Source organism: Capricornis sumatraensis, chromosome 3 (assembly GCF_032405125.1).
Source record: "Capricornis sumatraensis isolate serow.1 chromosome 3, serow.2, whole genome shotgun sequence".
NCBI classification, from domain to species: domain Eukaryota; kingdom Metazoa; phylum Chordata; class Mammalia; order Artiodactyla; family Bovidae; genus Capricornis; species Capricornis sumatraensis.
In genome coordinates, this window is record NC_091071.1 from 131,101,557 (window position 1) to 131,117,425 (window position 15,869).

General features: G+C 38.0%; 1 protein-coding gene across 1 annotated transcript in view; it reads left to right on the forward strand.

Annotated features, from left to right (window-relative positions):
- The window catches only part of PLCL1 (phospholipase C like 1 (inactive)), a 369,533-nt gene that overhangs the window by 308,915 nt on the left and 44,749 nt on the right, over nt 1-15,869 (forward strand). The window contains exons 4-5 of the mRNA XM_068969188.1: nt 7,096-7,171; nt 9,230-9,339. Coding sequence (XP_068825289.1) covers nt 7,096-7,171; nt 9,230-9,339 — 186 coding nt within the window. The remainder of the gene's footprint in view (nt 1-7,095; nt 7,172-9,229; nt 9,340-15,869) is intronic.

Here is a 15,869-nt window from a genome sequence, read left to right on the forward strand (position 1 = left end):
GCTCTGTGTGAGTTCCCCTTTCCTGCTCCATTGTAATTCAGACTGGGAAACATCATTCAGAGCTGGCTCCAGGACAGAGAATACTAACTTCATCACATACACCAAAGGCAGTAGACTTCCAGTAAGCTGGTAAATGTTAGTTGTGTTCCTGTATCACTGAAAATCAGCAGTCTTATAATATTGAATTTGCTTAAAACCAAAAGATGCCCATCTATTAAGAGTGCTTTTTATGCATCTGATTTAAAATGTTTAAGTATATTAAAAATTAAAGGAAATTGTATTCATTCTAGTTAGCAAACGTATTTGTAACAACAATCGGATATTAAAGTGTACCAACTTTAGGAAAATTCAAGTCTTATTTTAAACAATCTGAATAGATGAGCCGCTATTGAACTAAAAACTAAAGCCCAGTGTTTTAATTAGAAAGAGGATAGAGATAGATTATTTTGGTCTTCTTAGAAGGTCTAGAGAACAGATTGGCTTTTTATAGATTCACATATTCTTAAGCGATTGCCTTTTCAAATTTGGTAACTCCTTCCTGAAAAAACAATGGACACAAGTAAGTATATTTCTTCCTAGATTTCATAGGAAGAATACCTATATCGGTTCATGTGTGCTGCTTGACTTGAAGGGGGAAGCAGTCATGGAAAGAAGATATTTTCATGTTCCTTTGCTTGGTGAATTCTAATTTATAAAATGTTAATCACCAACCTGCACTTGCAGTAGAAATTCTACACTCTAATATAATATTAGCATTGCAGAACAGTTTATAAGGTCTGCACCTCAGGAATGCTTGAGTTCTAGTGTAAAGTTTTTTACCAACTAGCAGTATGGCTTAAGGCAAGTTAGTTTGGGACTGAGTTTTTTTATCTGTAAAATGAGGTTTCCGTGATAGATGATCATTAAGGTTACTTCTAGATATAAACTTCTCTGGTTCTAAGAATGTAGAAGTAATTCAGGATAAAATTGGAATCTATGGAAGGTTATGAGTAATATTTTGATGAAATCTCATCTTTCCAGCACCATTAAATAGTTACATTGACTCTGCAATGATCCTAGGCAATTAGCCAAATCCCTACTGAGCTGGGAAGACAGTTTTTTTTCACACAGATTAGACAATTTAATCCATCTTTGAGTAAAAGCATTACTGTCCCCTTCAGTAAAGTTTTTGTTTTAAATAAATGATTTTGATCTTAACTGACAACTTTGCACACCCCTGTTCAGGACGCATGTAATGCTTAAAGTGACACCAGCCTTTATCTGGGTGAGCCCTCTGTTCTTTTAGGTTCAAAGCCATGGCAAGGAATTAAGGTCTTTTTGGAGATATTCATGTAACAGAACCAAAGGAAAGCTCTTTGTATCACTCCAACAGCAAAGGCAACTGGGAGCTGAGGCTGAGACATCAGATATGTAAATCAGGCTGCTGCCAGATTCTATCTGAGTTCAACCCAGCTTTGGCTGTCTTAAGTCTACCTACTGACCTGCCGGGGGATTATCTGAGGACATGCTTCTCACCTTCACTCCTTGGCTTTGTATTTCATTTCTGTCAGGATCTGTAGAGACATAGGAAGGAGATGAAACTCAAGTCAACCATTTTTCCTTTCTAACAACTTACATAAATTACTTATCTAAGCTGGGGGGAAAGGTTGAAATTGTTGATTTGAGTATGGTTTGGCTTTGTTGGTGTATTTCAGTCATCTAATTTTATTTGTTTTCTCTACAACTGCTAATAATTGAAAGTTGACTGCAGAAAATAGAATAAAATAATTTTTATAAATACAGTGGAAGCTGTTATCTTAGAAAAGAGGATCAAAATGCTCTTATAAAGAGTTTGTATAAACAATGATTTTAAGTTCTGAGAATATTAATAACAAGGTGTTTTGGAGTAAAAGTTCTGACTTTTATGACTAGAGTCTTTCAAATTATCCTCAGGGATACTCTTCTATGTTGAAGGTTAAATCACACTTGACTATCTCTTTATGAAGTGATCTATTCAGTTCAGTTCAGTTCAGTCGCTCAGTCGTGTCCAACTTTGCGACCCCATGAACTGCAGCACACCAGGCCTCGTTGTCCATCACCAACTCCCGGAGTTTACCCAGACCCATGTCCGTCGAGTCAGTGATGCCATCCAGCCATCTCATCCTCTGTCGTCCCCTTCTCCTCCTGCCCCCAATCCCTCCCAGCATCAGGGTCTTTTCCAATGAGTCAACTCTTCACATGAGGTGGCCAAAGTATTGGAGTGTCAGCTTCAGCATCAGTCCTTCCAATGAATACCCAGGACTAATCTCCTTTAGGATGGACTGGTTGGATCTCCTTGCAGTCCAAGGGACTCTCAAGAGTCTTCTCCAACACCACAGTTCAAAAGCATCAATTCTTTGGTGGTCAGCTTTCTTTATAGCCCATCTCTCACATCCATACATGACCACTGGAAAAACCATAGCCTTGACTAGACGGATCTTTGTTGGCAAAGTAATGTCTCTGCTTTTCAATATGCTATCTAGGTTGGTCATAACTTTCCTTCCAAGGAGTAAGCATCTTTTAATTTCATGGCTGCAATCACCATCTGCAGTGATTTTGGAGCCCCCCAAAATAAAGTCTGACACTGTTTCCACTGTTTCCCCATCTATTTCCCATGTGGGAAAAGCAAATTCCTTACACTACAGGATTAACAAATATTTACTTGGGAGATTTTGAAGAGAACTTAAATCATAGGGTTTATTGTATGTTTTGGTCCTGAATTTATTTTGCCTCAAATAAGTAATACAGTTTTAAGATTTATTTCTGATAATTGAGTATTACACTTTCTATAGATATAATCCTACTAAAAACTTTATTTTTCAGTACTCAATTTGAAAGAGAAGTAAGAACATGTAAGATTATAGAAAAATGGAGAAACTAGAAAAAAGACTAGAGACCAAAAGAGATTATGTTTCAAAAAATACAATCATAAGTTTGAAGTGATCAGTAATAAATAAAATGCATATTGCCTACATGTATGGGTAATTAATATGTAGAAGAAATCAGTATCACAAGTAAGATTAGGAATGGATCCCTAACCCAGGGATCAAACCCAGGTCTCCTGTACTGCAGGCAGATTCTTTACCGACTGAGCTACAAGGAAGCCTGTAGGGTAAGAAAGTGGTGTCAACTGTTGAACTGACAAGAATGAGATCTGGAGACAGGCCAAGGTTACTCTGTGATGAGACCACACTTTGGGGGTCTCAGTGTAATCGTGCAAGAATCAAAGCAATGGGATAATTTAAGGAAAGGTTGACGCTGACAAACATTCAAAGGCCAATCGAGTATTTTGTTATTGATTTTATTTGCTTACTTTAAGATAGAAGATACTGTATAGAAAAGGGAAAAACCAGGGAAGGAGCAGAAATTGTAGATGAAAAAATGATTCGTTAGGAATGAAATTCTGAAAGAAGAAGGGAAAGGTGAGATTGGAAGTCAAGGTAGAAGAGTTAGCCTTGGCAAAGAGGGCACTTCCTTCTCAGGTTGTCACAAAGAGGCTGTGGCATCTTTGGAGGCAGGAAGTATATTCCTTTTGTACTCAACACTGAGGAGATACTTACTTGAAGTACAGTACTGTGAAGAAAACTGGCCACATACCAATAAAGAGTTTCTTTTTTGTTTAGTCAGAGAATATGTTTTCCACTGAGAGCAAAACCAAGAGAAATGAATGTCAGTCAAGATATTGTCAAAGGAAATTACCAATCTTGTCCCTTTTGAAGTTTTTCTTTAAAAGGAAACATTTGAACATAGTTGCAGTAGTTCATGGCCTCATGTTTTTACTGATGGGCTGAATCTGACAACTTTGGAAAGCTACATTTCTGGTTCAAAAGATGGCATGTGTGAAGGCCAGACAAAATCAGAGGGAGTCTGAAATTTTAATTCCAGTTTAATCATTAATTAGTTCTATTTTTTAGATGAGAATTATTATAAGTCTTAGTTTCTTTTTTCACAAAATTAAGGGGGTGTCCTGATAGTTAAGCTTCTTTTAGTCTTAAAATGATTCTAAAAATGTATAGTATATTAGCTGTTGCTCACGGTAAAATCACCGAATGTACTTTTCTCTTTATGAATATTTCCCTTGCTTGAATTTCATGACAATATTTTGTATGCTATTTAACTAATTGGAACATCTGATAACTTTGAAAAATCCTAAAAATTCAGTTGATGTTGCATGTGTAGATGCTAAGCTTAGAAAACACTAAATCAAATTGCCTTCCTATTAAAATTTTCTTTGACAGTGAGTTTCATTCACTTGTAACCTGCTATAAACTAGGCTACTCTTAGCCATTTGATAAATTGTTATTCAGAAGCATTCCACTTCCTCTTGGCAGTTAAAAGGGTTAAGGCAGTTAAAAAGTTTGACACAGCTTAGATCTTCCTGAGTGTCTAGTTTATGGTTTTAATAGTCAATTTCAGTTTAGTTCAGTTCAGTCACTCAGTCGTGTCTGACTCTTTGCGACCCCATGAATCGCAGCACGCCAGGCCTCCCTGTCCATCACCAACTCCCGGAGTTCACTCAGACTCACGTCCATCGAGTCAGTGATGCCATCCAGCCATCTCATCCTCTGTCGTCCCCTTCTCCTCCTGCCCCCAATCCCTCCCAGCATCAGAGTCTTTTCCAATGAGTCAACCTTTGCATGAGGTGGCCAAAGTACTGGAGTTTCAGCTTTAGCATCATTCCCTCCAAAGAAATCCCAGGGCTGATCTCCTTCACAATGGAGTCAATTTATCCCTCCAAATAAGTCACTTCAAGTGAAAAGTGAAAGTGAAGTCGCCAGTTTTGTCTGACACTTTGTGACCCCATGGACTGTAGCCTACCAGGCTTCTCAGTCTATGGGATTTTCCAGGCAAGAGTACTGGAGTGGGTTGCCATTCCCTTCTCCAGGGTATCTTCCTGACCCAGGGATTGAAGCCGGGTCTCCTGCATTGTAGGCAGACGCTTTGCCCTCTGAGCCACCAGGGAAGCCCAAGTCACTTCAAACTATCATCTTATGCAGAAATATAAGTAATTGAAGTTTGGTTGAATTACATATCATATTTCATTCATTCATTTGAGCAGACTTCCCTTACTAGGCCTTGGAACCCCACGGAGATAGAAATGTGTCTGTTTCTGCTCCTCAGTGTATCATACCCCTTGTAGTTACTACAATGCTTACACATAAAAGCTGCTGAGTAGATATTTTTTAAATGAATGAATGGTATGATTTTACTCCTGTGGAGTTGTTAGGCACTAAACATTTGTGATTCAAATATCCTTTTCCATTTGAAGATTTGTAATAATGAACCACTTCATATTTGAAAGTAATTGTATAAAATTACAATCTGTTCAACAACATTTAATTATGAAAAATATGTGTCTTAAGACCTTTTATGTCCACTTTGGATTCTGCCTTAAGCTCTCTTTAGATCATTGAGCCAGACAGAGAAATCATGAAATAGCCAGATTAAAAGGGACATTTATTAGGAGTAGAAGTGAAGAGGAACTGAAGAGCCTCTTGATGAAAGTGGAAGAGGAGAGTGAAAAAGCTGGCTTAAAACTCAACATTCAGAAAATTAAGATCATGGCATCTGGTCCCATCACTTTATGGCAAATAGATGGGGAAACAATGGAAACAGTGAGAGACTTTATTTTCTTGGGCTCCAAAATCAGTGCAGATGATGGCTGTAGCCATGAAATTAAAAGACACTTACTCCTTGGAAGAAAAGCTATGACCAACCTAGATAGCATGTTAAAAAGCAGAGACGTTACTTTGCTGACAAAGGTCCATCTAGTCAAAGCTGTGGTTTTTCCAGTGGTCATGTATGGATGTGACAGTTGGACTATAAAGAAAGCTGAGCACCGAAGAATTGATGCTTTTGAAGTATGATGTTGGAGAAGACTTTTGAGAGTCCCTTGGACTGCAAGGAGATCAAACCAGTCAATCCTAAAGGAAATCAATCCTGCATATTCATTGGAAGGACTGATGCTGAAGCTGAAACTACAATACTTTGGCCACCTGATGGGAAGAACTGACTCATTGGAAAAGACCCTGATACTGGGAAAGATTGAAGGTGGGAGGAGAAGGGGCCGACAGAGGATGAGATGGTTGGATGGTATCATTGACTTGATGGACATGAAATTGAGCAAGCTCCAGGAGTTGGTGATGGACAGGGAAGCCTGGGATGCTGCCATCCACGGGGTTGCAAAGAGTCAGACATGACTGAGTGACTGAACTGAATTCAACTGAACTGATTAGAAATCGAAGAGTGACTGGACATTAAGGGAGTGTTCATTTGCTTATTGGTGCCTTTCTTTGGCTATTTCTTTAGAAGAGCCCCAATCCCTGTGTTTCTGATCACACCTTCTGTACCTATTTCTGTCTTCCCCCTTCTTCACATACATATTTTTCTTTTCTCTATCTCTCCAACAGCTGTCCTATTTCCCCTACTTCACTCAGTATATTAATCACCTCTTGGTCTTTTTCCTTTCTACCGAAATGTGAAGGGAAGGGATGCTATTTCAGTGTTGTTGCCTACAAGCTCTGTGGAATCAGTGGTGAATATGACTCACAGCTCATTCTTGCCGGTGGAGCTGTAGCCCTTCTCGAGGAAGGATCAGACCTCTGCCACCTTTGTGCCACTCAGATCCAAGTTTCCAACTTCACTGATGATGTGTTCAGTAGTCCTTTAAGCTCATCAATGGGTGATTCCTTGTTCTGATTCTCATTACTATCGTTCCAGTACCATTAGCCTTGATGTTGCAGTAACTTGGGGTGAGGGGATTAAAAGAAGAGGTGTTCATGAATGTGACCGGGAACTTAAAGAGTATGTATGCATATATTCAACAGTTGTTGATTTGGCACTCATGGTGTGCAGGTGTGTTACATAACTGGAGCAGCCATAAGGTAAGTGGCTCTAGATTACGTGAGAGTAGATGGGGGTTGGAGCAGAGATCATCCTTCCCTCTCTCATTTCCTATGGTTACTCCATGGTGCCCCGTTACCGGCAGTATCATGCGGGTCTTTTTGAATATTGTGTTTACAATGGGCCAGTTTAAGGATTCCTGACAACCACCTTCTAATGTTTATTTTGTGACAGATGATCCAAGAGAGCCGATTTCTCATAGAAATGGCAGACACAGTCCAGGAAAAGATTGTGCAGTGTCAAAAAGCAGGTAATCTTCCCTCTTGCCCCTATTTTGCTTAGAAAGCATAATGATGATTCTTGCAGACTTTACTTTTTACTCTTAAAATTCAAATATTTTATGTCATAGTTTAATGATGCTTTGAGTTGCACTGAAGCCTTTGTTTAGTACGGAAGAGATCTAGATGATAGTAAGTGGGTTGTCTGTGTGTATATAGAGATGGTATCTGAAGATATCTAGAGAGGTGAGGGTTTCTGAACTTACTGTTGTGATTTAGGAACCGATCAAAGCTGTTTACTACTGATATGGAAACTGTGGTTTTACACTGCCGCTTAAGAACCACTTGTGTTTTACAATTTGAACCGTAATCCTGTTAACCTTCTAGGCTTTTGCCCCATTTACTAGTCCTCATTTTAGGTCTGTTCTTTCATCAAGGGTGCAATGGGTCCCATGTCTCTTACGTCTCACTGTTTATCTTCACCTTCATCCACGCCCCTGTACTTTTCCTCTTTCTTGGATCCATGTTCTCCCTAATCTATACACACACTAGTGATTACGATAACGAGGGTGTCACTAACAATTGCTTGATGTATATGCATATGATATACTAAACATATATGCTATGTTATTTAGTCCTCATAACAACTCTGCAAGGTAATCATCATTATGTCCAATCTACAGATAAGGCATCTTAGATTCTGAGAGATTGAATGAATTATCCCAAATACCATACCAACATGTGGCAAAGGTGACCTTTGAAGCTAGACCAAAATTTGAAAATGGTGCTCTTCACTACTGATGTTTCTGTTGAAAGGAAGCATGAAAATAATAACAATACCAAATACTACATTATGTTCCTATGTACCAGGCGTTACTTTGAGAGCTTTGTATTTGTAGACTTATTTAATCTTCACCCAGTTCCATGAGGTCAGTACTCTTTGTTATTGCCATTGCACCACTGAGGAGACTGAATGGCAGAGAGTTTCAGGGATTCATTCTTGCTCACGGAGCTTGTCAGTGGTAGGGCCAGGGGATAGATCTAGGCTCTGCAGCCATGCTTTTACTATGTATTGTGCTTGTGATGTTAACAGCAGGCAAGTTAATGTGGTTTAGGCTGCATTAATACAAACCTAGTCAGTAGAACCAGGAAGTGGTGGTAAAACCCTACCTCATGTGGGCTACTTCAATCCTATTTTAAGTACAATATTCCTGGATGTCATCCTTAAAGAGAGACATTATAATAAGCTGAAACATGTTAGAATGTTTAATCTGGAGAAGGGAAAGCTCTGGTAGACTTTAATCTAATATCTTCAAATATTTAAAGGACTGCACTGTGGAACAGAGATTAGACCTTGTTGGTGAGTCTAGTTAGAACCAAGGGGTAGAAGTTTCAGGGAGAAAGACTGGCTTGATATCAATCATAGCTTTCCAGAGATGGAATGAGCTTACCAGAAAAAAGTGTGATTCCCAATTCTGAGCTGCTAAGACAAAGGCTAGAGAAACAGATGATGGTGATGTTTTTCATAGTATTCAAGCTCAGGAGAATGGTTTAGCTGTAAATAACTAGGGCCATTCCCAAATCTGAAACATTTGGGTGTTTCCAGGAATGCTATTTTTTTTTTAAACCTTTTTAGTTTTACTCAACATTTACTAATTACCATTGTTATCTTTGTAAGCTCCAGGCCTACTGTCAAGCCATATGGATGGTTCATAAGAAAAAGTAAGATATGTGCATCCTCCACATATGGCAGCCATTCACACATTACACCATTGTATGTAGAAACCAGGCAGAAGACAGGCAAGACGGATGCAACCTGTTGGAAAAATTTGCTTCTTAACTTCTCATGTCTTTGTCTATGTATTCTTGCTGTTTAAAATTTAATTTAATCTAATGCATTGATTAGTTTTCCCTTAAGGATAGCCATTGGGTGGTGATGAACAGAATGAGAAGAGAACTCAATTTAGGGATTTATAAATTATGAAAGGACAGAAATGGGAAATTATATTTTTACTGATACTATTTTCACAATAAAATGCCTAAATTTCTGAAATTTATACAGAGAATTCTCTTATGTTCTCTTTTCAAAGGCATGGAGTTCCATGAGGAGCTTCATAATCTGGGGGCAAAAGAAGGCTTGAAAGGAAGAAAACTCAACAAAGCAACTGAGAGCTTTGCTTGGAACATTACAGTATTGAAGGTGAGTGAAGTACTCAGGTGCCCTTTTGTCTTTATTTTTCTCTTCATTTTTCTAATTGGTCTTCTCATCAGTGGTTGAAAACAGTGACTTAAAGTTTTTATTAAAGCTTGCTCTAATAAATACATACTCTAAGTGATGGGGAGATGCATACACGGATTGATGCACTTTTGTCCATAGTAAGGCAATGAGTTTTGTGGTGGAGGCAGAAGACAGCAAGAACTAATTCCATTACCTGGGGTGCATGTGTGTGTGTGCGCATGTTTTACTCATACGTCTACTCACGTCAGTATGGCTATTCTTGTTTGTGGAAGGAATAACATAAAATGTTACTGGAGAAGGATCCAACACAAGTTATTTGGGAAAGCCTTAAACTACAGACGATTTGGAGCCATTTAGGATTATTTTATTATAGGGACAGTCTCTATAAATACGTTTATTTTTGCAGAAATTTTGAAAGTCAGCTTTTTGAGATTATGATTTGCTCTGCTGAAAATTAATTTTAGGACTTTGAAGTAACGACATCACTTTTCATATTTTGTTACATGAATGGAAAAATGATTTAGGCAGTTGGAATGATTTATTCTTAACATTGTGATGGAAAAAAACAGCAACAAGCAAAATTAATAATTACTGACATTTAAAGAACACTTGTGAGCCAGGTACTGTTTTGTAAGGTTTATATGAATGAACATTGTAATACTTTCATTAGCTCAATACTGTTATTATTCTCATTTTACAAGTGAGGAAACCAAGGCATTGAAAACTTATGTCTATTACCCAAGATCACTCAACTAGTGAATGGTGGCACTGGAGTCTGAACTCAGGCAATATAGCTCCAGACCAGAGCCTGGTCTACAGAGAGATACTACACGTGTTTATGTGAACGTGCTAAGTGAATCATAATACATTTCACAAATGCTTATTAAAAATTCAGCCCACAAATATTTGGTAAGCTCCTATTATGTATTGAGCTCTCTGCTGTGCACTGGGGACCTATGAAGAACAAAATCTATATAGACCCTAACCTCATGAGTTGACAGTCAGGGGGCAGGAGATGAGGTGGGGGGAAATAGGCATTATTTGCTTAAGAGGCAGAAACTTTGGTGTTACTATAAAGAGGAGCTTATTTTATAATACTTGAGTACAATGTGGCAGTAACAGCCCTGAAACATGCTTTCTGTTCATCATATATTTATGTGGGCTTGTTAATGTGCTGATTGCTGAGAAAAGAGCTATGGACACAGATATCAAAAAGTAGTACCTGGGTCCCTAAGATGAGTGTACCAGGGAAGACAGACATATGACTAATAGCAGCCATTGGTTATGCAGCATTTCATATGTGATTAAGCATTCGTGACTAAATAGTTTATATGTGTTTCCTCCTTTCCACTTTGCAACAGCTGTGTGAGACATTCAGCAACTCATGCTGACCCTCGTATGACCCTCTCCATCTCACAGATGAGGACATTGAGGCTCAGGGAGGTTTCAGTTTCTTCCCTTCAGCTGGTAGATGGCAGAGCTGAGATTTTAACTCATGTGCATGGTTCTTCCCACAACCTGTCCTCCTGTGTCCTGTGAGGTTTCATCCATGGAGCTGAGTCCAAGCAGCCTAGTTCAGGGTTGAGGGCACAGGCTCTGGGTACAGGCTGCCTAGAGCTGTGAGGCTTTAGCCAAATTATGTAATCTCTCTGAGGGTGCTAACATTAATAATACCTCCGCCCTGGGTTTTGTGAGAATGAAATGAGTTAAAGTATACAAAATATCTAAGTCATGGTGCATGAAACTAGACACTATATAATACATCTCCACCTATACTATTACCGTACAGATGTGCTATTACTTTTGCTAGGGTGAGGGATGACTATTGGAATATAAGGCTTTTGGTTTTTATAATTTACAAACTCAATTAGTTAAAAAAATTGAGATATAATTGTTAGTTTCTCTGTTAAGCCTCACTGTTTTCTGAGGGTTGTGTGTCTGGTTTAGTGACAGGAGCTGATCGCTAGATGTGTGCATGCTTAGTTCCTTTAGTTGTGTCTGAATCTTTGTCACTCTGTGGATGATAGACTGCCAGTCCATTGGGTTCTTCAGGCAAGAATACTGGAGTGGGTTGCCTTGCCCTTCTCCAGGGGATCTTCCCTACCCAGGGATCAAACCCGGGTCTCCCGCATTGCAGACAGATTCTTTACTGTCTGAGCCACCAGGGAAACCCTTGATAGGCTAGATGAGGCCTATCAAATGCTGTACAAATCATTCTAAGAGAGCTGTTTTGAAATAGAATCAATCTATTATTTTAGCTCATGTACCAGCTACTAGTATTTCAGCTTGAGCACTAGGAACTTAAACAAGGATAGTGAACTTTTCCAAACTTCTGACATTTCTTTGCCCTCCGCATTGTGTTTAGTGGACCTGTTAATCACCTACCCTTTCCTCAAGGGCTAAACAAATGACTTCCTTGGAATTTGACTTTTTAGTGGAGGGACAAAGAGTCCAGACATGTGTTTTGGAGACTGTGTACTCTACTGGTGACTTTCTGAGAAGAACCTCCTCTTTTTTATTTCTTGCATCTTGGGTCTGAAGATCTTAGTTCCAGCTTTGTTCTCCAGTCTTCCTATTGATTTTCCAGGCTCCTAAAAATGCTTTTCCTTAAGTTTACTAGAGTCAATTTTCATTGCTTACAACTGGTTGAATTAGTAATAGCCACACTGCTAAGACACGATCACTAAAATAGTAGGATCTGTCAAAGCTCATCTAAAAATTCTGCATTTCTTGCTGAAAAGTTTTCTGTACACATACTTTTTATGAGTATTTCTTGATATCTAGGAGAAAGGAATGATTGAGTAATGTTTGTTGAATGTGTGGATTCAAGTAGTTAAAATATTTAATTTCAATGGAATGTCCAATAAGTAAGAGAGGATCTGGGGAAAAACAAAGATATGTGCTCTCAGATAGATTGTGGATTGGCAGCTTGCAGTGGTGTAAAGGAGCATCAATAAAGCAAACTGAGCTGAGACTAAAAACTAACTTCCTTAGTTTGTGTCTTATGCAACTCAATATTAATATGTGACAGAGAAGCTGCAGAAAAATTTGTAGAAATGAAGATGAATAGCTTTACAATATAACAAACATGAATTACACTTCAGAGTCCAATTTTTCCAAGCTAGAAATGAGGACTTAGAATCCAGCAAGGAGGCCGAACTCACGATGATCTGCAAGCATCCTTACATATGTTTTACTTTCATTCATATTCCCTGGTGGTTCAGACAGTAAAGCATCAGGAGACCCAGGTTCGATCCCTGGGTTGGGAAGATCCCCTGAAGAAGGAAATGGGAACCCACTCCAGTACTCTTGCCTGGAAAATTCCATGGACTGAGGAGCCTGGTAGGCTACAGTCCATAGGGTCACAAAGAGTCGGACACGACTGAGTGACTTCACTTTCACTTTCTTTTTCACTTTCATATTTTAGTGAGGATTTGCTTAGTAAATTTCCTCATACTTTTGTCACATGCCACTAGGCAACTATTACAGTTATTTTCCTCCCTATCTTTCTTTCACTTCTGAGCATAAAATTGAACTCTCTAAATAGCTTCTTTCTTCATTTGGGATGATATGATGATGCAGGTCTTCATGACTCAGTCTGAAGTATCTTTTCCAGATAATCATTGGACTGAGATAGCTTCATCTCATCCCACCCACACATGCCAACCGTTCTTTCCATATGTCTTTTCTGCATGCTGTCCTTCAGAAAAGAGTTCTGATTATTAGCATAATATTAAAATCTTACAGTGAAAGTCTTTCCTGTTCTTTTTGTCTTCCAGAAAGAGATTCTACAATGTCACTTGCACAGCCAGCTTATTGTCCTAAATAGTTTTCCATTTTGGAAGGATTTGTTTATGGGAATTATGAAGGTTTCTTAGAAAGAGATAAGAATTTATACTACTCACAGATAAAACATAATGTATGATGAAGTGGAATTCATTTAAAATTTTGGACTCTACCCAAAATGATTTGATTTTTTAAGTACAAAAAGAACTTTATTGAAAGGTGGTCACACCTACAAAACTGAATTAGTAAGAACCTGAGAGTAACATTTTAGTGAGTTTCCCAATTATTTATTTTTCTAACTTGCCCTGTCTTTTTTAAGGAAATAAATTCCATTATCTTTACATTTTTAGTAGTTTGATTAAAAAATCAGTTTTATCAGATTGGAGAAGTGTCAAATAGAGATATATGAGTATATTGAAATATAATTAGTAAACATTTTATTATAAAGGAAAAGTTATAGAGTATAGATCCCTAGAGTTTAGAAATAAAGCAGTTAAGAAGTAGCTGACTTATTACTTGTTCATGAATTTCATCACTTACTAGTTGAATGCCATGTGTCAAATAGATTATGAATAAATGATTACTTCATCAATGAGTACTTCTATTACTTGATACATATCCATACTTTCCTTAGAGAGACTTTCAGTTTATAATTTAAAGTTTTACATTGTATATCATAAAAAACTGAGTCTCTTTTATAGATTAATGTTTAGTAGATATGACTAATCTTTTTTCCACTTAACTTTTTGGTTTTCTGTCACTGCTTAAGCTTTTCTCCTTCTGTTTTTATCTTGATAACATTTTAATTGTCTTTGGGAAGAGCAGAGGCTTAAACTTCTCACCTTACCTCTCCTTGAGTACTTGCGTCTCCAAATTTTAGGCTCTCAATCTCTGGGAAATTTTGCTACATAAGGGAAATTGCATGAATGTCACTAGTATGCTTTCTAATAGAGCACATTTGAAGTCTTTGCTCATTGTTCGGAGTCAGGAAAAGAAGGGAAACAGGATGATGGGTGAATGGGAAGAGAAGTATGAGAAGAGGCATCCATCTGTGAAAGACTGAGTGACAGAAGGAATGGGGTCACCCTCAGCGGAATGACCATAAATCCTTTAAATCTTTCTCTGAGATCTTGTGTGCTGAGGGAATCCAACCAGGTTCTATTGGCAGCCATAGTTATTGTGCCCCTGGGTGCTGCTCTGAGGTTATATAGAGAAAGAACATATCCAGGGTCCTCCATGTTGTCCGTTGAGAAATTCTCTAATGGTGTTCTGTCAGCTGCTGGCTGTGTTTGTAATAGAGGCTTGAGAAAGGCTAGGTTTCCTCCTGAGCCAACTCATTCAGAAAAGAACAGCTATTTATGAAGTCTAGAAAGAGATCTCCACTGATAACAATGCATTAATAATGCACTATTCTTCATACTGATATTACCATCAATTATTAAGAAATATAAAGTGGGCAAGAGTACAGACTCGAACCAGATCCTTTCTAGCTGTGTCGTCTTGGGAAAATTTCCTTTTGTCTCTAGGCTTCTGAATCAATTGGAATATACCAGATTGTATGATGATAAAAAAAATGAAAATCTCAGTGGCTTAAAAAACAATAGCTTATTTCTTGCTCACACTGTTTGTCCACCAGGGTCAGCAAGGGTCACTTAGAAACTCGGGCTAATGGAGGGGGGAGGTTCTACCTCAACTAATCCATCTGTAATTTTAGAGGTAAGAAAGCACAAATTGGTTTTAAAATTTTCTGCCGAGTAGTTTAAATGTTTACATGTCCCTTCTGTTTAAATTTGACTGGCCAAAGAAAGTCAGATGGTCATATCTGACTTCAGGGAGTTGGGAAAGTGTATATACATATATATATACACACTATATATATATATATATATATATATATATATATATATATATATATATATATACTTCCTTGAGGAAGGGGGGGGGGAAATTGGTGAATATAACCTACCAGTGACAGGTTCCTCAGCCATATTTACCTCATAGGGTCATGATGAGGACTAAATGAATTAATGTATATATAAAGCAATATCGGATATATAAAAATGCTATCTAAGTTTGAAAACATTCAGTGCTTACGGTGAGCAGTTAAGTGATTGTCATAAAATATATTAAGTAATTTTAAAGGTCACTCTGTAAAGTTATTATTATTACACTCCTTTTTACAGTAGGAGAAGTGAGACTTGAGAGGTTAAGTAACCTTCCTTTGGACATATAGGTAGTGAGTGATGGAGTAGGGATCTAATTCCAAAGTGCATGCTGTCAGCCCATTATGCTAGGCTGCCAGACAATATATAGCCCCGTAATATTGATGGCTTGTATAAACTGAATACTTTATGTATATCAGATATTTTACTAAGAGCTTTATTATCTTCTTCCAAGAGAATGAGTGTCCTGTTCAGCTGACATGCATATTCTAGACACCTTGACAATGTATTCATAATATTCAGAGTGGTACTCATTGAGATAGTGCAGCTTGGCACCACCAGTTCTCCTTGTTCTGACATTCCATTCACCAAGCAGCTCTGTTCTCAACTTGGCTTCCCAAGTCTACTTTTCTAGTGGAGATGGAGTAAGTTGATCCAGTGACATAACTAGTCCCATCTGCCTGGCTGTCTCTGTGTATATGAGTCAGTTAACTTCCTTTTTTTCTTTTTTTTAAATCAGTCCATATCTGATGAGCTTGGTCA